The sequence below is a fragment of the Rousettus aegyptiacus genome, unplaced genomic scaffold (assembly GCF_014176215.1).
Source record: "Rousettus aegyptiacus isolate mRouAeg1 unplaced genomic scaffold, mRouAeg1.p scaffold_m13_p_5, whole genome shotgun sequence".
NCBI lineage: Eukaryota > Metazoa > Chordata > Mammalia > Chiroptera > Pteropodidae > Rousettus > Rousettus aegyptiacus.
In genome coordinates this window covers 61,928,968-61,949,579 of record NW_023416308.1, presented here as the reverse complement: position 1 = coordinate 61,949,579, position 20,612 = coordinate 61,928,968, and the positions used below count along the sequence as shown (strand labels likewise).

Genomic DNA, 20,612 nt, shown 5'->3' with positions numbered 1-20,612 from the left:
TTTCTGGAAGTTAAAAGCATATGTGTCTTCTCATAATGGTCTTTTCAGGACACACTTCTCTCAGCTTTGCTGGAAACAGTTACATCAAATACCGGCTTTCTGAAAATAGCGAAGAAGAGGACTTTAAGCTAGCTCTGCGTCTGCGAACACTGCAAAGCAACGGGATTATAATGTACACCAGAGCAAATCCCTGCATAATTCTGAAGGTAATTAAAATGGGTTATCTTTTCCTGCAGTCAGTTCTCATGTTAGTATTTTGGCTCCTGGGTTGGGGACTGCTGAAATCATTTTGTCTTTTAAATTCAGAGAACCAGAAGCCGACTTTAGGGCAAAGGGGAGCAGCAGCAGAACTGGGAAATGTGCCAACGCCCCATTTGCTTTTGTACATTCAACTTCAAAATTGGCTCTTGGTAAATTGGGGAATCTCTCTCTAGAGTGGGTTCAAGGGCTGGCCTCTTTTGAGCTGTAATCACTCTGTTCATTAGAATGTATCTCCTAATCAATTCCACAGCAGGGGTGGTCCTTTAGAAAGATTGGCTGTATATTCTTCTACCACATGGGTCTATCCCCACTGACCTCTGAAAGCAACTTCTGTTCCTGCTCAGGGAGGAAGCTGGAGATCTGAGGCATAGAAGATTCCACATGTCCCATCATGACCCAAGTAGCCCAATTTTTTAAAATCATTCCCAGCTCCAAAACCCTCCAAAAGCAACCAGATTTCCTATAGAACAAGTCTGGCATTTGTATTCTGCTCTGAGCTTCTCATGCCTTCATGAAAACAACAACAATTCTAACGGCTTTACATGTATCATTTGATTTTTATTATAAAGTTAATATAATAAATTCGTTATATATGACCATCCTCATTTGGTGAAGCAGAGGATAGAGGCACAGAGCGGTTAAGTTATTTACCTAGGTTGCACAGCTAGTAAGGGGTAAGGCCTGGACCTGCGCTCCAGTTTCTCTCACTTCGTGCTATTAATCTCCATGCTCTCCACAGCTCTCAGTCTTGCCAATACAACTCATTTTATTTAAAAAAAAAAAAAAAATCACACTCTGAGTGTCTATAGGCCAGATTAAGCCCTCCAGTACTGGGAAAAAAAAGAAGAAGGAGGAGGGAGACATATTTAATCTAATGCTATTCTTACCAGGTTACTATACCAGCACATTTTAAGTATGTTTAGAGCCATACTGCATCTGTCCAGCGGGAAACGTCTATCTAAATAGAACTGGCTGACAGTGTTTCCTTCCTAGGAGTCTATCATTAGGCTTAACTGGGGTGGTGGTGGACCTTTCTAGCTTCTGTCTTTTGTTTGATAGGTCTCATCCAAGTCATTTAGGTGGTTCAGACTTTAATCCTGGAGGGAGAAAAGTATCTAAGACATTGAATGCCAGTGCCTTCCCCTATCACCTGGACTTCTACTTAAGCTCGCTTCTGGTACTGCCAGATATTACTTGGTCGCCAAGAGTGAGTGATCAGGGAGTTGGAGTTTAAAAGTTGACTACTTGTGTAGGGAATCTCCTGCTCTCCTTACTCATTCAACTCGAAATAATTTCAGCTCTGGAAAAGAAAACAGTATTTTTCAAAGAAAATAAGAAATATACTGTGGGTGTGCAATTTTAGAGAACAGTTAACTCAAATCAAATATTCATGGTGAAAGAAGAGAATCTCAAAGACCTAAGTCCTGTCTTTATTTTCTCCTGGCTCTAAAGCACCCTGCCTTCTTCAGTCAGGAGATCACTTTCTGAACAGCCCAGAGAGGCGGGAGTTAGTGTAATTGCTTGGAAAATGCTCTGTCCTTTCAGAGGTACCAGCTCTTTAGGGCTCTGCTTGGATGTCACTGGCCTTGCTCTTTCCTCCTTCACACTCTAACAGGGCTGGTGGTTGCAGATCATCCTTATGAGGTAAATGCTCTCTATTAGCAAATCTCTTGTACAGTATTAAATTTGAGTGAGGAAAAAGAAAAATATTGGACCTGGATGGCTTGACCCTAAAATGGAGCTAGTCATTTGATGCTTCACTGGCAAATGTCTAAAACATACAGATCCCTAGGGATGGGGGAGTTTGGGGGGCAGAATACTTAAACCTTTTTAGGCAACTCTAGCTCCTAAGGTAGATTGTAGTTCATGAAACAAGTGTGTTTCTGAAAGCTGTGTAAATTGAATCTCTATAAATGGAATTCTAACGAACTAGGGATTGTTGCTGTTCGAAGAGAGCCTCCCATTAATCCCTTCGTGATGTGAATAATCACCCCCAATCTGTCTGTTCTGTAAGTTTGCTTTTTATATGTTGGGCTTGCCCAAAGCAGGACGCAGCTGTACGGAACTATTGCAGATATTCTCCCGTAGTTGCCAGGAATATCCACTTAGGAGATTTAAATCTGTTTGCTTAACATGTTCAGCCTCATGCAAGATTTAATTTCATTGGCTTTAGGTACAGTATGTGCCTTATACTTTGGTTCAATGACTATGCTGAAATGCCTTGTTTAAGTTGCACTCTTGGTTGTTTATATTTTCCCAATTAGAGCAGAGCCTAAAAAGTAGTTAAGACAATCAGTGTGGTGAAGGGCATCCCTTGAACACAGTTAAAAAACTGCGTGGAGACCTCGAGAAGTGGCCACAGAGCTCATGAACAGGGAGCACTCCTGTCTCTTGGCAGCAATAAAGGTGTTCATTCTTCTGTTTACCACTGGTGCCTTGTTTACTTCCAAAAGAGATTCCATGTTAACCATAAGCAACCAAATGCAATAAAATCAAAGAGCCAGCCCATGAAGTGGGAAAGGGGAGAATATCATCATTGAAAAATCTAGACCAAGGATTGCTACTTCAGTTAAACAAAGAGCATAACTCTGAGTTTCCTGGCAGCCAAAGCAAAAATGAAAATGGTGGGATTTGGTCCTGTGGCTCTCCTCGAACCAATAATAGAAACGTGTCAGATCGCAGGGAGAGATTTGCCAAACACAAGTAACTTTTTCCCTATGTCAGTCTTTTAGCTTCAGTAGTATAGTGAAAGCACATGTCCTTGGTTGTTAGTCTAGAAATATCACATATTTTATCTTTTGGGGAAGTTATAGACAATACATTGCTTCACTCTGATAATTCTCAGACAAGGCTAGCTTAAGACCCCAAGGCTGAAAGGAAGCTGCTGAAGGAAAGCTCATTTGGTTTTTAAAACAGTCCATTTAGAACATCCAGATCTTTCTAACATAGATCAGAAGAGTAACAAGGAAGTTCCTCACTAGATTCCAGAGTTTCAAAGATCTGTATTAGAGTATCACTGAGAAGTGAGTTAACATTATTATTATTAACATTATAATAATAATAAAGTACCTAAAAGTTAACAAAGTATTTTCACGTGCATAGATATGAGTGACTGCATTTTTGCCTGTGAGGAAACTGAGACTCAAAGAGATTCAGTGACTTGCCCAAAGTGATAGCTAGTAGTGGATCTGGGCCTGTGACAGAGGCAAATGGGTTGGGAGTACTACGAGTGTTTATCAAAAGAAGAGATTTTGAAGGACCGAGATAATTTATTCGTTCACTTATTCATTCAAAACATATTTTTGAGGACTTACCGTGTGCCAGATAGCTATTAATGGCAGCCTTAAAAATGGGTTTATAAAAGGTACCCCTTTTAGAGAACACGTAATAACCCCCTTACGGGTTTTATGATTATGGTGCATTTCCTAGAGCCACACGCCAGGGATCTGAAGCAGTAAGACTTTGTGGCATAATTTAATTTTTTACTCAAAGGCCTACTTTTCTATAAGATGACTTTTTACAGCTTGCGTATGTTGTCTTCCAAGCCCCAAGCCACTGAAGATCTATCTGAGTTAAAGGACATCACTGATTTGAAACAACCCCAAGGACCTAAATATTGTGTAACATTAGGGCCACGCTCTTCAAATTATGCGTTTCATTGAACAAATTGCCTGTCTCTCCCACCATAGTACATCATTTCAGAGCATTGCTATAGACTTTTCTTACAGTTTCAGGCATACCCCAATTTCTATGAAAATAGCTCTCCCTCTCATTTGAGAAAGCTTTGTCCTCTTAAAAGATCTTTTTAACACAGGGTAAACCCTATTCTGAAGATAGAAAAACTAAATATGATCAGAGTATAATTTTCCAGTATAAGAGGGTATGAAAGTATTCTTTTCTCTCCCTGGCATAATATAGTGTGAAATAGCAAAAGATTATATTCATCTAAAGGCAGCTTTTGTCATCAGCATTCTAGTTTGTCATCTAAACAAGGCTTATAATTCCAAACTCCTAGAATTTTGAAGATACAAATGGGTTTCATTTTCAATAAACTGAGGATTATGTAGACCTTTGGGTTCCTATTCATTCGGTAGTGTTGCTGCTGTTATTTTTTTTTTAAAACAGAAAAAAAAAATAGGAAACTTAACCGTGCTCAGCGTTAGTATGGGATAATTTTATGTTTCTTAGTTACAGAGCTTCAATGATGTGAGTACATCAGAGCTACATCAGTTCTCCTGGGTGAATTTTTATCTTGCTTATTATCCCGAGGGGTAGAGGGTAGGAATGGGGAGGAGAATGAACCAAGTAATATAGTCATTGAAACCTTAGATGAATTGCACCCTCACCACCAGATTTTCCTTGATAGGCTGGGGACTGCACTTTGTGGCCACAGAGCATAGCAGCAGACGGACTGTGCAGAAGAAGGCAGTCCCCAAAGTCGCATTTGATCATTTTATTACTCGTATTGAAATAAAAATATGGATATTATCCAGGAGTTGTCACTGAGCAAGTATTCTGACATGATTTACAATATCCATCCAGTCCATTTTGTTGAACCAAAAAATGAGAAAGGCAGTAGCATGGATTACACATGAAAGCTCTGTGAAAAGAAAATAAATATTTGTCTCCAGTCTTTTACATTCATACATTTGCATTAGAGAGCAGAATATGTATGCACTAACTGTGTGTGGTGTGGCTAACCATTCTGTAGTGGACCCAGTCTCCTCGTAAAATAAGCCACTGCAGTTATCTCTGTGGGAATCCCAAACGCAGAGAGGCCAACCAAGGATTTATATGACCTGCGTGATACAAGGCAAAGCCCCAATTACATTACTTATTCCTAAATTCCCAGGGTTCTCTGCCTGGTTCACAGAGCCCTCTGCCTTCCATATATGCATGTTTATGTGGCATGAACCTATGAACTTTATGCAGAAAGAGATGGTGCCAGAGAATCCATGAGCCACAGAGGCAGAAATGAGAACACCTAAGAACAAGCTGTCTCTTGAACTTACTGAAGCATAGAGAACTACTCCATTTGTGAGAATGAGTGATGCTGCAATAGTCTCTAACAGGTCTGTCATGAACCAAAAGTATTTTGGAAAGACTGGTTCAGTGCCTTTCTATGAATTCATGTGAGGGTTATACCTCCTTACCATTTAGTGCCCTGGAAGGTCTGTCTCCCTGCCCTTCCCCTCCTCCTGATTGGGAACAGGGTGTCCAGGAATGAACTGCCAGGTGCATGGTTAAACAGCACTTTGATGTCCTTCCCCGCACAGATCGTGGACGGCAAGCTGTGGTTCCAGTTGGACTGTGGCAGTGGCCCGGGAATCTTGGGCATCTCGGGCCGCGCGGTCAATGACGGGAGCTGGCATTCAGTCTTCCTGGAGCTCAATCGCAATTTCACAAGTCTGTCCCTGGACGACAGCTATGTGGAGCGGCGCAGGGCACCCCTCTACTTCCAGAAGCTGAGCACCGAGAGTACCATCTACTTCGGGGCCCTGGTGCAGGCTGATAACATCCGCAGCCTGACCGACACGCGGGTCACGCAGGTGCTGAGCGGCTTCCAAGGCTGCCTGGACTCGGTGGTGCTGAATAACAACGAGCTGCCCCTGCAGAACAAGCGCAGCAGCTTCGCCGAGGTGGTGGGCCTGACTGAGCTGAAGCTGGGCTGCGTGCTCTACCCTGACGCGTGCGAGCGCAGCCCCTGCCAGCACGGGGGCAGCTGCACCGGCCTGCCCTCCGGGGGTGAGTGCGCTGCGCCGCGGGTACCGTGGTACCAGGGCAGGCGCGGGGTGGAGGACCTGCGGGGGCCTTGCTGTCACATGCATGACCGACTTGAGTGCCCTCCCAGAGAGGAGGAGTATTCACCCAAGATGCCAGCAGAGCTTCCTTACTCCTCTTTTGTCAGTTGCAGAGCTTGGCAATTACAGCGGCGTCTGGTTTACCCAACTCCACAGGCGCAGCGCCGCGACTGCAGGAGCCCGGAGATGGTATCGCAGCTGCCCCGTCCCGTCCCCCGTCCACCCCACAGCCTTCCAGGCCTCAGCAGCTTGGAGGGCTAGGACCCCCTTTTAAGTGTTTGCTCTTGCATGCCACTGCAGAATGATTAGTAGCAGTCTGCCCACCACACACAATCCTTTCACATGTAGCCGTGTAACTTTACTAGAAGCTAAAAGGTGGGGTGAGAGCTCACCATCTCAGGAATAGAAACAATGAAGAGATGCTTTGGAGCATGTTTCTCAAATGTGTGTATTAAAAATAAGTCAAGTGACAACTCCATACAGGAGTGGAAAGTCAAACATAAGGAGAGAGCAATTTACGTGAAATCTCAGGACAGATAAACAGTCTGAGGATATGATGCTTTCTCCCAATAAAATTTTTCCTCAAAGTTATATCATGAAGATGAAAGAAAGAACAGGGTGCCCCCACTAAAAAGGGGGGACTTATCAAGAGTTCCTGTTGTTTGGGGGGGGAAAGCCCAGATTATTTAAGTCCTAGGAGTCTGACGGTAAATGAATCCCTGACTTTACCCAGATGCAGTGTCTTTGTTGATGCAAACCCATCAGGCACTCTCCTAGCTGAAGGCTCCGCCACCTCCCAGCAGCCCAACCACTGGTTCCACTCCAGCCCCTTTGCGGAGTCTCTCAGCAGCAGTGTGATTAGCAAATTTAAACCTTCCTCACAAATCACTTAAAGATTCTGCTGTGCACATTACCATCTAATGTTCGTGGATCCCAACTCCAAATTTAGAGTCCATTTTATTATTAGAATGTTATAAACTGTCCGTGAAATGATGCACTGTCGACATACAGACACCAAAGTTATTTAGACTTGCATATGTTACTGCCACAATGAGGGCCAAGTGCCCTGGGGGGAAATTTCTGCCGTCTGGATTTAAGAAATCTATTTGCTCTTTTTACTGTCTCAGCAGTATATGTAAATAAAGGGTTGTTATGGTGCCATAATTCCCGAATGATGGGCAGTAACTATACTTCAGTGGTTCTATAAACCAGCCCATTATGACAAGTCATGGCCAGTTTTTCACCAGGCAAAACAATTCTGCTAGTGTGAGCCATCTACGATATATAAAAGGAGCATATAATTAAATTGGGTTGAAATAGAACACCACTCCATGTCAAATGCTGGGTACACAGCCACAAATTCTAACATACTTTTAACCCTGGCAGAACATTGTTTTTGCTGGCAAAGCTATGGGCTTCCGCATAGGTTATCTTTAAAACAATAATGATAAACACTGTATTAAGGAAAAGGACTATGGAATCTTGCTCTTCAGTGTGCCTTGTAATTTTTTTTTAATTACCATTAAATCCTTGAGTGAAGTATTCAGTGCGGATATGTTAATGAAATGATTATGACCCACGTCAGAAACAGCATTTTTCCTACCTTTTTTTAATCTCACCTGATTTAACCAGATTCCATCATTGAGGATCCACCTGTAGTAAGTATACTTTTCACATGACCTAAAGAACTTGCTTTCCTCTCCCCAGGGGCCCGACCTTGCCTACGTGTACATGCACTCTCATACTCTTCCTTGTCCCTCTGCTCCCCACTCCTCCCTGTGATTGGGATTGGGTTTCCAGGAGAGATATTCTTTCTTCCAGAGTGATAGAGCCTCTTACCTGTTCAAGTCTCTCCTTTGTACCTGGGGGCTTATATTTTACTAAAATAAAGTATCTTTCCTCGCCTCCATCTAGCAACTCCCTTCTCTCAAGCCTGCTGCCGCTGTTTAATTGAGGGAATGCAGTGGTCCTTATCTCAGCAGCCCGTAGGGCATGGTCCAGATGGGCAATCTGAGGCTCTCAGGCACAGGATTACTGACTGAGCCCAAGGCCAGCAAACTCCTTACACTCACCAGGAAATCCAATAAAAGGGCTTTTGTTGCTTCCCTGAGGAATCAAAGGCACAGGATTCCTCTTCTGGTGTGTGAGGAGATATCTACCTGTTTCCTGGCTCCAAGGATGAGGCCTTGGCTTCTAAGAAAAGAGGAGACAGAATCCATTATCTCACGTCTACTATCTGTTTTTATTAGAGGAATTTTTGCTAGATTCCTGAACCCTAAATTGGTACCAAATAGTGGAAAGGCGCGAGGTAGGGAGGGGAAGAAAAGAAAGAACCAATAATTTGGCCTTTAACTCATATCTAGGAAACCATGTTGCTAATTATAAGATTCTTTAAAATAAGGGGAAAGTCATCTTAGTTATGAGTGATAGTTTAAAAAGAACAATAAGATCGAGTCATTAATGAGAAAATATTCATATCTTGAAGAATTCCCTCTGGCTGCCAGCAACGTATAATCACAGGGAGAAAGTCTTGCTCCCCCAGATCAAAGGCTAGAATGCATGCAGTATTCAAAAAGGAAATTTGGGATAGAGGAAGTAGAGTAAGGTACTTAAAATGTGACTCCATGCACATGAAAAAGTTGCTAACAAAAGTTAATTGTTCAAACATCTACCTGTTGTTGGAACCCTGTGCTATGTATTAGTCTAAAATTTCAAGATACATATTTTAGCATATTCTCTTGACCACCGAAGAATGCTGGAATATTGGTCATTAGCTCTCCTGATAACAGGCCCACTCTCCTAGCACATTACTCCAGAACATTCAGAGTTTTTAAAGCAGACAACCCACAGCAAGAAGCGTTTTCTTTCAGAAAAAGAGGATTCTACTCTAACCACCTCCAAACTTAATCAAATCCTTGGCACGAAGGGCAAGGAAGCCACATGTACTAGCTTGGAATGACATAGTCAGCAGGTTTGACCAGCCTTATGACTCTGGCTGTCCCAGGAGCAAGCCTCGGGGACACCAGGGGGGTCAGAGCTCAGAGTGCTGACATGTAATAAGAGTGTAAATATGACTTTGTAAATCAACCACAGAGGAAAGGCTCTCTCTTGGTAAAGCCTTAAAATTATATGTATTTCATAAACACAAACTGGAAATAGTAACCACTGTGGAGAAGAAATGGCCTGGTCCCATTCTGACCCCAACATTTCCAGACCAAGTGGGTAGGGAACAGCCCAGTGAGAACCTACAATCTGAATAAGGAATCCTCAGTCCTCCATGCCTTCTCTTGCTAAGCTTAAGCCCATTATAGGGAAACTTAGTTGAGGCTAAGCCATAATTTGGCAAAGCAATCAGCAAACCAGGCAGTCACCAGACTAAAAATAGTCATTCAGACAGCTTTGCATGAGACAGGAAGTCTAAATCTTAAATGAAAAGCTATTGTTTGTTAGATTCCTACTATGTGGTTGGCTCTGTATGTATTAAGTGCTTACCTTGCAAGTGTTTATGCATCCTGACACTTAAATCTCACAATACTCCTCTGGGATCAGTACTATTCTCCTCACCCAACCACATTTCACAGATAAAGAAACAGGCCAGAGAGGTTAAGCAACTACCCCAGCATCACACAGCTAGTAAAGTGGAGAAGCCAGGACTTGATCCAGGTTTTTGGCACCTCCCAGCCTACACTGTCAATCCTCATCACTCAAAGCATGTTCCAGGGACCAGCAGCGTCAGCATCCCTGGGAATGTTAGAAATGCAGCATCTCAGATCTCACCCCAAACCCACTGAATCAAAACTTGTATTTTAATAAGATCCCTAGGTGATGTCCTGATTTTTCTCTGTCTCTTAACTGCCCTGAAACCTAAGAAAATTAGTTCTTTTTTGTTTTCACAAATGTACATAGTGGTTCTCAGACTCTAAGGTGCATCTGCATCACCTGAGGACCTTATTAAAATAAGACATTGTTATAGAAGAGTCCTCTTGACTGTTAAGGGAAAAAGGGAATCTGTTTACTTACCTCCATCATTTGCTGTCCAGGTCAGAGGAAACTTCTGCTTGATAACTGAATCATATTTGCAAATTCCTGAATTTCCTACCAAAAAAAATTTCTCAGTGAAAAGTTTGAAGGAAAATAAAGAGGGACCCAAACCTATGAAACAGAATCCCAGAATCTGCAAGGGTAGAATTAATGCATTTCTGTTTTTAACAAGCCTCCAAAGTACTATGCACATATGAGTTTGAGAACCACTGACATTTGGGAATCTCAGTAAATTCTGTATTTGCAAAAACATGAGTCAGTGAATTCCAGAAGAGCTAAGCAGGCATAGAGCATTCAGGAAATGAATGTCAGATGTCCATCCTACATTTTTATAATTGTTTTTGTGTAAAGCTTGAACTTTGTTCCCCAGATAGTCAGGAGTTTGGGGTCACCCTGAGCTTGCCTTCAAAGATAAAAATAGTAATGTCTGCCTACTCTCTCTAAGCAAGTTTCATGAAACAAAAAGTTCCTAGCTGTTACAAATAGTTGGGCATAGAAGTGTTTTCAGCAACAAAGCTATCCGCACTACTATGAGTGATGTTTTGCTGAGTATTTTGTGCCCTAACTTGTAAGGATCTAGGTAAATTCAGTCCGTCACACTTTAAGTAAGTACCTGATTTGTGCTGAGCTCTGTATTAAATTCCAGGATCCCATTGCTGTTTCTGTGACTAATGGACCCACTGTGTGGCCTCCCTCCCTTCACAACTGGCTTAAGGAGATTGAACAGGGCTCCCTGTATGTGCTCAGTCCACTGGCCTGCGGAGCACAGAGGGCAGAGAAGGGAGAAGCCAGTCTCCTAATAGATATGCTGAGTACATAATTTGACTGAGCTTTGAAGCTCATGAGGGAAAAAAAAAATTTCTGGGTGGCTTTCTTCTAAATACTGAGTTAAACTTTTTTTTCATGCTTTCAAAAACTCTCATGGCAACAGCATTAGTAATATAACATAAATACTAATACAGAAACTCAAAATCCTAAAGCAGTCAGGTTATGTGCAGACACAAAAGAACATTCCAGAAGGTGAGAATTTGATGTGCACCTAATTTTGTTAATACATGAAGTGTTTCCAGATCCTCTAAGAAAATATTAGAGGTTCAACCCAATATACAATATATAAAACGTGAGCCTACTTTCCTAGGGAAAGTTACAGGTCTTACCTTCAGAGTTTTTTATTTTACAGGGTTAAAGCTTACCCCACTTAGGTTTAGCATCTCATGTGATAATGCATTCTCTAATTCTCTCACATTAACTGAAATTCATAGACTAAAGGTTTCAGTATTTCCCAACTTTCAGCCTAAAAGTCAGAGTCAAAAATTCCCATGGCTTTCAGTCATTTGGTTTATGAGCAACACAGAACTTAAGCTAATTTTAGAATCCATAGTAATTACAATAATGATAACAATAAAGCACCTAATGTTTGTGTGCTGTATTGTGGTTGATGAATCTGGAAACCTTATTATCCTCTATGAAGTGGATATTAGTGAGGCTCAATTATCAGATAAAAATCAGGAGGTTCCTAGAGGTCGGCGGGCTCTTCCATGATCACAGCCGGCTGCCGGGTAACAGCCAGAATGTACATTTGTACCCAGGGCCTCACCACCACATCACAGCTGCCTCCCCAAGTCATGTAAGTTCCTGGAGTTTCTAAATGAAATCCGTAACTCAGCGAGCATAGTGGTCGATGCTGACTTCAGATCCCAAATGGTAGCTTCACATTTGTCATTATTGCCACCTTTGTGCATCAGGCAGATGTTTTCTTATCAAGGCAGCCGAACCCTATTGGAATGATGTCCGCAACACTGGCAGGCAGGGCTGAGGGTTGAGGCCATTACCTGGAGGAATCAGGTCAGAAGACGACTAATAAGTCAAAGGAGTAAGATAGGAATTATCTTGATCATTTGCCTACACAGCCCAAATTCACTCTATAATTGTTCAAACCATTTCTATTTTTGCATTTAATAGGTTTTGCAATGTTCTTTGAGCAAGAAAAGAGGGAGCCTTTTACATTTGTCTGAGTGCAGATTTCAAAACCATCTGCATCCACTATAACTAGAAGGATTGTAAACAAGAGCACAGCTTTCAGGCAAGGCTTAAAAATACACTTCTCATTCTGCCAGATTTGAAAGCAGAGAAACTATGCCATTGTTTTGGCTGGGTTTGTTTTTGTTTTTTGTGTTTTGTGTTTTTTTTTTGGGGGGGGGGGTGCAGAGGGGAGGAGGGGATGCTATGTTTTGTTTTTTAACCCATATCGATACAAGTAGGACGGTTGTCTTTTTTAAATCTGGGAACTGGTATAAAGCGGCATCTGCCATTTATTGACTATAACTTTGGGCAAACCAACTTATTTAAGGCTCAGTTCTCTCATTTGTAAAATAACTATAATAAGAGTACTTACACCATAAGGTTGTTATCAAGAATTAAATGACAATAATACATAGGAAGTTCTTAGCTTTTTTCCTAGCACCTAAAAAGCTGTTGCTCTTGCTAATGATTTCCTTATTTGACATTATCCACCAAACTAGAAAAAAAAATCTATTTTTTTAATCATACTTTGAGATTATCCTCTAAATTTTATTTTACATTTATAAAAATTAAAATATTATGTGTGATCAAATAATACCTGAAATCTCTTGAAATTGTTCCTTTTATTTTCCATATCGACAGATGATAATCCTTGGGAAAACAAGAAACTTTATTATGCTATTAGCTCTATTATTTAACGATTTTTTGGCTTCCAGAAAGGGTATCTGATACTGTTCATATCCGTGTATCTCATCAGCTACCTGGAGAGTTGTGGGAAGTAACTATGAACCTCTTCAGTCCTAGCAAGTAATGAGTTCTGGCTCACTGACAAGTTCCAGTGCCAATACAGTCTTGTAGAAAAATTTGAGAATCTGAAAGCCTGGATTCAAGTTCAAATTCAATCATTTACTAGTTGTATGTCCTTGAATAAGCCATTAACCTCTCCAACACCCCATGGAGTTGGGGTGTTAATGGGCCTCTTATTTTTCCTTCTTAACATTATTATGATTTTCCATAGAATGAAAGTGATTTTAAACCACTAAAGCATTAGATCACTTAGTATCATTACAGCAGACTTACTAATAGTATAAAAGTTATTGATAAAAGGGCCCAGGCTCAGATAATGAAATCATAAATAATAATGCTTTGTGAGAACAGGTTAATTTTGATCAACAAGCCTCTTTCACAGAGCCAAACAATAGATATCACTCTTCTTTTATTTTTTTTTTAAATCCGACCGGTATTTTAAAAAATTCAACTGCTTTTTCCCCTCATCATGTTAACATAAAAACTCTAAATTTAAAATTCTAAAAGCAAGGTTTCTTCCAAAGGCTCCTCCTCCTTTGCCCCAGGGGTTTGAGATCATTAGAGCCAATCCTGCACAGTTTGCTTTTTGATAAACAGAGAAATCCAGATAGAGAGTGTGATGAAGTAAGAGTTTTGAAAATATAGTTCAAGATAATACTGAACCATTTAGGAATCTGGTGCCAGACTGCTGGGGATCAAATCCAGACTAAGAACACAACTGTGAATAAGTAATCAACTTCTCTGTACCCCAGTTTCCTCATCTATAAAATGGGAATGATAATATAGTCCCTTTGTCATAGGCTTGTTTGGAGAATTAAATAATTGTTAATATTTGTAAAGTGCTTAGAATTGTTCTTAGTGCATAATAAATATCATGTAAGTGTTAGCGATCATCATCAAAATGGACAGCAAGTTGTCTCAGATGTAGAACAGAGCACCTCAATTGTGTATCGTTGGTTGTCACCAGCTCAGGTCCAGTCCTACTCTATGCTCCTATTGCACCCTGTGCCTACTATCGCAGTAGTTTTGTAGCTATCATTGTGCTTATAGTGTCTGTAGCTTTTCAGTCTTTGTATCCCCAGTGCCTGCCATAGTCCCTGTTCCAGAGGTGTGCTGGTAAACCAGCTCTCTAAAAATAAAAGCCCAGATTTGTAGTATTTACTGATTTCTGTAGCGTAAATACTCCCACCATGGCTGATGTCAGGTACCAGTGGTTTATAACTGGCCTGCCAAATTTCCAAATGTTTAACAGTCAGCTCTTTCAACCTTGTCTGAGCCGGCTCCAGTATACCACTGCCTATTGCTTAGGCACTCAGTGAATAGGTTAATCGGTCAGGCTGGATATCCGCAAAAGATGATGGAAATGACAAAATGTAAAAGGAAATGTTTGGAAGTCAAATAGTGTACTAGAGGTAGTGCCTTGTTTAAAATTCTGATTTTCCAAGGCATAAAGATAGCAAAGCAAAGAAATCAAACCACAACCCTTGTTAAGATCTAGTTTCCATTATAGTGATTCAAATGTCGCTGATTTCCAGACAATCTCTCCTTGCCCCTCCTTTCCTTCTACTACTTCTGCTATAGTTTTATTTGAGCAGCTGCCAGAATCATGCCAACCAGGAGCTGGAGAGGTAGGAGGTGAACCTGAACTGATCCACCTTGCCTAGATTCCTCTTTCTTGACTTCCCTCCCTCCTCATCACTGACATGCATTCCTAAATCCTTTATTGCAGCCATCCCAGCCCTCCCTTGATCCTAAAAAGGAATCTAATTCATCCTCACAGTTTATTCTAAATGGCATGCCATCCTGGCCAGGAACTAGCCAAGTGACACAAAGAAGCATTTTTTCCATCCCGCTGCTTCCATTTAGGTTAGCAACTTTCCAAATTGGAAAAGAATAATCCCAAATCAACATAATTTGAAGCAAGTATATCTCAGACTCCTGCATTCTAACCACAGATTTCAGGCTAGCAGTCTTTGGACACAGTTTGCATCAATAATGGTCTTTCCTTATAAGTTAGTGTTGCATTTAAGAGTATCATGTCTCTCTCTGAGCCTCCATCTCTGGCCTTCTGTATTTCTTGGTGCTAGAAAGGCTGGGATCACACAGTTCTCTCCTCTTGGGAAATTAAAGATTTCTCTCCTACACCTGCCTCCTGAAGATGAGTCTTTCTGTCTCTGAACTTGTGAACACCCACACACAAGCATAATGTCCTCCTATACATGAGAGGTCTCTATAGTGTAGATTCAGTAAAACATCAATGAGAGCATATACCATTTCAATCTATAGATTATTAACTATCTTATACCTATAGAGATCAATCTACAAAAGCCCAACATCAGTCACCAGCCATTTAGGGAGCAGAGATTAGCCTAAGAGCCCTTCAAATAACAGTGAGGATGGTTATGCAAAGTATTTATGGAGCAAAGTAAATATGATGTGCTAAGTGAATGCTAAAATCTATAACCACCCTACCTCTACCACTACCCAACTGCCAAATGTTAGAAACCAGGCCTTTGCCCTCCCTCTAGGCAGGTGACAAGGGTCATTACTGGGGAAATTGACCAACCCAAAAGTACTGACACAAGGTAATTGACAGGCATGTGCTTCCCCATCAGATTTCTAATTTTCTACCACCCTACTCTTCAATATGAGCTAATAAGTCAGGATTACCAGACAAGGAAGAAAATCCTGTAATTTCAGAGATAATGTATTAAGGTTCTCTACAGAAATAGAGAAACAAAACCAATAGGATGGGCGGATGGATGGATGGATGGTTGGATTGATTTTAAGAAACTGGCTCACAGGATTGTGGGGGCTGGCAAGTCAGAAATCTATATAGAAGGCTAACAGACTAGAAATTCAAGTAAGAATTGACTTGGCAGTCTTGATTTTGAATCCTCAAAGCTGGAAACAGGAAAGATTTCCATGTTGCATCTTGAGGCAGAATTTCTTCTTAAGCCTTCAACTAAATGGATAAGATCGACCCACATTATGTAGGATAATCTGCTTTACTTAATGTCAACTGATTGTAAATATTAATCACATCCACAGATACCCTCACAACATCTAGACTAGTGTTTGACCAATGATGGTGCCATGGCCTAGTCAGTCTGACACAAAATTTATCATCACAGAGACTAAAACACAGAAACAAAGAAAAGCAACTTGGAAGAAATTATGCACAGAGAAAACTTTATAAAAATATTAATATCTTCAGAGAGATAAGAGAAAATATTGTAACCACAAAACAGCAGCAGAGGGCTGTGTTAAAAAAAAAAAAAAAAAAAAAAAAAAAAAAAAAAAACCCTTAGCCAATAAAGAGCCCTTGGAAATTACAACATAAATGAAAATCTCAAAAAAAAGTTTCAAAAGTTGAGAAACTCATAAAGTAAAGCAAAAACCCACAAAGATGTAATATAGGAAAGATAAAATTAAAGGAAGAGCCAAAAGATCTGAGATCCAAACCATAAAAGGTCCATAAAAACAGAACAGAGAAAATGAAGAAAAGGAAATCAATGGAATAATTAAATTTTCCCAAAGTTAAAGAACAAGAATTTCCAGATTGCAAGGGACCAATGAGTACCCAGTATTGATTGAAATAAACTCACACTAAAGTATATCATTGTGAAATCTCAGAAAACAGGAGGCAAGAGAAGATACTCCAAGCTGTTAGGAAAAGAAATCAGGTCACGTATAAACTTAAGGAACCAAAACAACTTTGGATTTCTCCAAAGTAACATGGAGGGAATTGCTTAGATTTCAACACACAACCTAACTATCAAAGAGGTCTAAGAGTGGAATAGAGACATGTTCAACTATGCAAGGTCTCACAACATTTACCTCTTACAAACAAACCCTTTCTCAGGAAGCTACTGTAGAATGTGTTCTAATGGCATGAGTGTGGTACCTGTGATAAACTCCTATCTGGAAATATCCTGTCTTTTACAGTAGTAGTGGGATGGGGAAAGCATCTTCCTCCCCATCCTGGTCTCTGCTCTTGCACTCTGCTCCTTGGGTGTCTCTTACTATTCTCACTAGCTTTATGCATGAGATCATTAGGTGAATTTTTGTGGACTGGCAAGGGATCCAAACCACTACTTGACATTTTTGTGGCAAGCCGTGTTACAAGTTCAAAATAACCAATTTGCTACTAATCATCTTTGGAATTTGGGACCTGCCTTTGATTGTGTTCAGAAGAAATTAGGAGAACACATTATGACCAAGTCCATGCACCCTGAGCATTACCAGCGGCATCCATGGTTCATCAGGTCCTCTGTTTTCACAGGCTATCAGTGTACCTGTCTCTCACAGTTCACTGGGAGAAACTGTGAATCTGAGATCACAGCCTGCTTCCCAAATCCCTGCCGGAATGGAGGCTCCTGTGACCCGATAGGAAACACCTTCATCTGCAGTTGCAAAGCTGGGCTCACTGGAGTCACGTAAGTCAGATTGTGCGAGTCTTTATGCTGCTGCTTTTTGCTAAGAAAACAAAACAGTAAATAACTAACTGGGGTAAAATATTCACCACTAAGAGACCAGCAAAGGGTTAATGTCTTTATATAAAAAGTGACAAAATATTAATGGGGATTATCTCTGGCTAACAGTGTTATAGATAATTTACATATTTTACTTTATACTTCTCTGTATTTTCAAATTTTTATGTCATTACTACATATCCTGTAACCATGAAAACAATTCTTTTAAAGAAAGCCATCTCTGACCCCCAATATTTCTTAGATAGACATATTGTCCATTTCCCCAGAACTCATGAACAGGACTCTACTGCTTTAGCATTTTCTGATCATTCTGAGAGACTAAAGCTTACCTTACCTTGGCAAAACTTTCCCCCTTCCTCCTCACCCCCCAAGCAATGGAGAAATTAAAATGTTAGCCAAACGAAAAGGATATATTTTAAATTCTTAGTAAAATGCCACTTTCAACCATCCTTGGTGGTTTTAAATATATATATATATATGTAATCTCAAGCAAGTGATATTCTAATTACAGATCAATCTCATGTATTCATTAAAGCAAATCTCTTGAGGACTTTACCAGGAAATACTTAACTGACTTTGAATCGTTGCATCCAATGATTTAAAGTAACAAAGCTGCATTTATTTTTAAATCCTCTGTGATTCTGACCAATTTCTAACTGACCTGGCCTCTATGTGTTCAAATTAGGGACCTTAGACTACATTTTTAAAAGTGGATTACCAAAAATATAGGTGATAGGCCCTTTTAAATGAACATCGCAGAATACTTGCTGAAGTAGAGAAAAGTGAAGGATAAAATGTCTGTGTTCTCAAATAATTTTAAACTAAGAAGGAGTAAGACTTAAATGTTTGCCTTACAGTTATACTCAAACCAAGTTATAGATTCCTTTAAAGAGAATAAAATTAATTTAATTATTTCTCACTAGAATGCTTTAGTCAGTTTTTTCTAGTAATCTGCATTAGCCACTAGCCTTTAACATAAGCATAACATCTGAAAGATTCATAGATATGTAGCCCTCCACCTACCAATCCTACATACACACCCCCTGTCACCCTAATTTCCCAGAGAGACCAAAAATTACTGTAACAATTATAGGAATATGTCAGCACCAAAGACTTTCTCCTCTCAGGAAACTATAATGTGTATAGTTTCACAGCACTTTATCCTCAATTCTACAATCCCAAAAGCTCTGAGAACTGACAGGACTGAAGATAAATTAGTGGCAAACTAATTTGGTGGCAAAAACAGCCAAAACCACTCTGAGGCTATGTCTAATCTTTATTTCTCTCAATTAGAGTGACTATCCATATGTATTACTATCAAAACACTGGTATATTTGATTATGGGTCCCAGGCCAGCACCAATTCCTGGGGTTGAGAGGGTGGTATTTTACATTACATGAAAGATATGTACTATATGTCATTTCTAAAATTGCAACATTTTACATTCTAAAATGCATCTATCTGGATTTGGAGACTGGTACCTTTTCAACAGCACCTGTTCTTTCCCTTTCTGCTCCTTTTCTGTCCCAGGACAGCCTTTTCTCTGCCCCGCCCCGGTAGGGTCAGACTAGCTGGGAGAGATTGGGTGGGAGAGACACTTTAACTCAGGCTGACGACGCAGGCCACCTGCCCCGCGCGCGCGCGCACACACGTACTCACACCAGCACACCATTTTTGTGGTGTTCCGTGTACCCTTCAGGGGCTTTATTTTCCTTTTAAGAAATCAGTTTTAATCCGAGCTGCAGCATACAAGCCCGCGTCAGCCGGCCTGACTTTTGAGAGGGGCCTTGTGTGTGTTGTCCCGAAGGTGCGAGGAGGACATCAACGAGTGCGAGCGAGAGGAGTGCGAGAATGGGGGCTCCTGCGTCAACATGTTCGGCTCCTTCCTGTGTAACTGCACAGCCGGCTTCGTGGGCCAGTTCTGCGGGCTGCGCCCCGTGGTGGTGCCCAACATCCAGGCCGGCCACTCCTACGTGGGGAAGGAGGAGCTCATTGGCATCGCCGTGGTCCTCTTCGTCATCTTCATCCTGGTGGTCCTCTTCATCGTCTTTCGCAAGAAGGTCTTCCGCAAGAACTACTCCCGCAACAACATCACGCTGGTGCAGGACCCCGCCACCGCGGCCCTGCTCAACAAGAGCAACGGCATCCCGTTCCGGAACCTGCGGGGCGGCGGGGACGGCCGCAACGTCTACCAGGAGGTGGGGCCCCCGCAGGTCCCCGTGCGCCCCATGGCCTACACCCCGTGCTTCCAGAGCGACTCCAGGAGCAACCTGGATAAGATCGTGGATGGGCTGGCGGGCGAGCACCAGGAGATGACCACCTTTCACCCTGAGTCGCCGCGCATCCTCACAGCCCGGCGGGGTGTGGTCGTGTGCAGTGTGGCCCCCAACCTCCCCGCGGTGTCGCCCTGCCGCTCCGACTGCGATTCCATCCGGAAGAATGGCTGGGATGCGGGAACTGAAAGTGAGTAGGAAGTAGTAGTGCATCACTACTTATTCCACTGGTGTTCGCGGGGAAGCTGCCGGTGTGCGGACTCTGTAGAAGGGAGTTAGGGAAGGGAGAGAGCACCTGCAGGACTCACTGTGACGGGTTCTGGCCTTGAGTGTTTGCGTATCAGCCCTGATAAATTGCTCTTGTTCTTATCTCCATTTACAGATGAGTCTCAAAGAACATCATAAGCTGCCCACAGTCACACAGCTAGTAAGAATAGTAAGAGTAGTTAATAAAAGCCTTAAGAGGTACTCCAGTCGGGGGTTGCCAGACTCTAAAACCCAGGCTCTTCTCACGATAGCGCATCATTGGTGGTAGCTGCATAAGTGATATAAAGTGTGCTCTGGAAAGTCAGAAGAAGAGCGTATTCCCAGGATTATAGAGTGAAGGCTTGGGTAGAGTAGAAGGACATTTGAGTTGGACCGTGGTGAATTAAAGGTCTGGGGAAAAGAAGGCAATCCACATAGAGGAACCCACATGATCAGAAGAAAAGCAAATCATTCTGTTTGTCTGGAATGCAGGGTCCGTGAAACCAGAGGGTGAACCACCAGCAGGAAAAGTTGTCCCGGCCAGATGGGGGTGTTTCCCAATCCTTTGCAGCAGTATTCTAGGCTAAGTCAAGAGCCGCAGGTGCAAAGGCCCTGGGGTGGGAAAGACCTTGGCATGTCAAAGAACATGAAGGAGGTCAGTGTAG

General features: G+C 41.6%; 1 protein-coding gene across 5 annotated transcripts in view; it reads left to right on the top strand.

Moving 5' to 3' along the window:
* FAT3 (FAT atypical cadherin 3) overlaps positions 1–20,612 on the top strand; it is a 603,178-nt gene that overhangs the window by 570,668 nt on the left and 11,898 nt on the right. For all 5 annotated transcript variants that reach the window (XM_016158663.2, XM_016158661.2, XM_016158662.2 and 2 more), the window contains 4 exons: positions 49–206; positions 5,538–6,006; positions 17,218–17,371; positions 19,236–19,891. In XM_016158663.2, the coding sequence (XP_016014149.2) occupies positions 49–206; positions 5,538–6,006; positions 17,218–17,371; positions 19,236–19,891 (1,437 nt within the window). The remainder of the gene's footprint in view (positions 1–48; positions 207–5,537; positions 6,007–17,217; positions 17,372–19,235; positions 19,892–20,612) is intronic.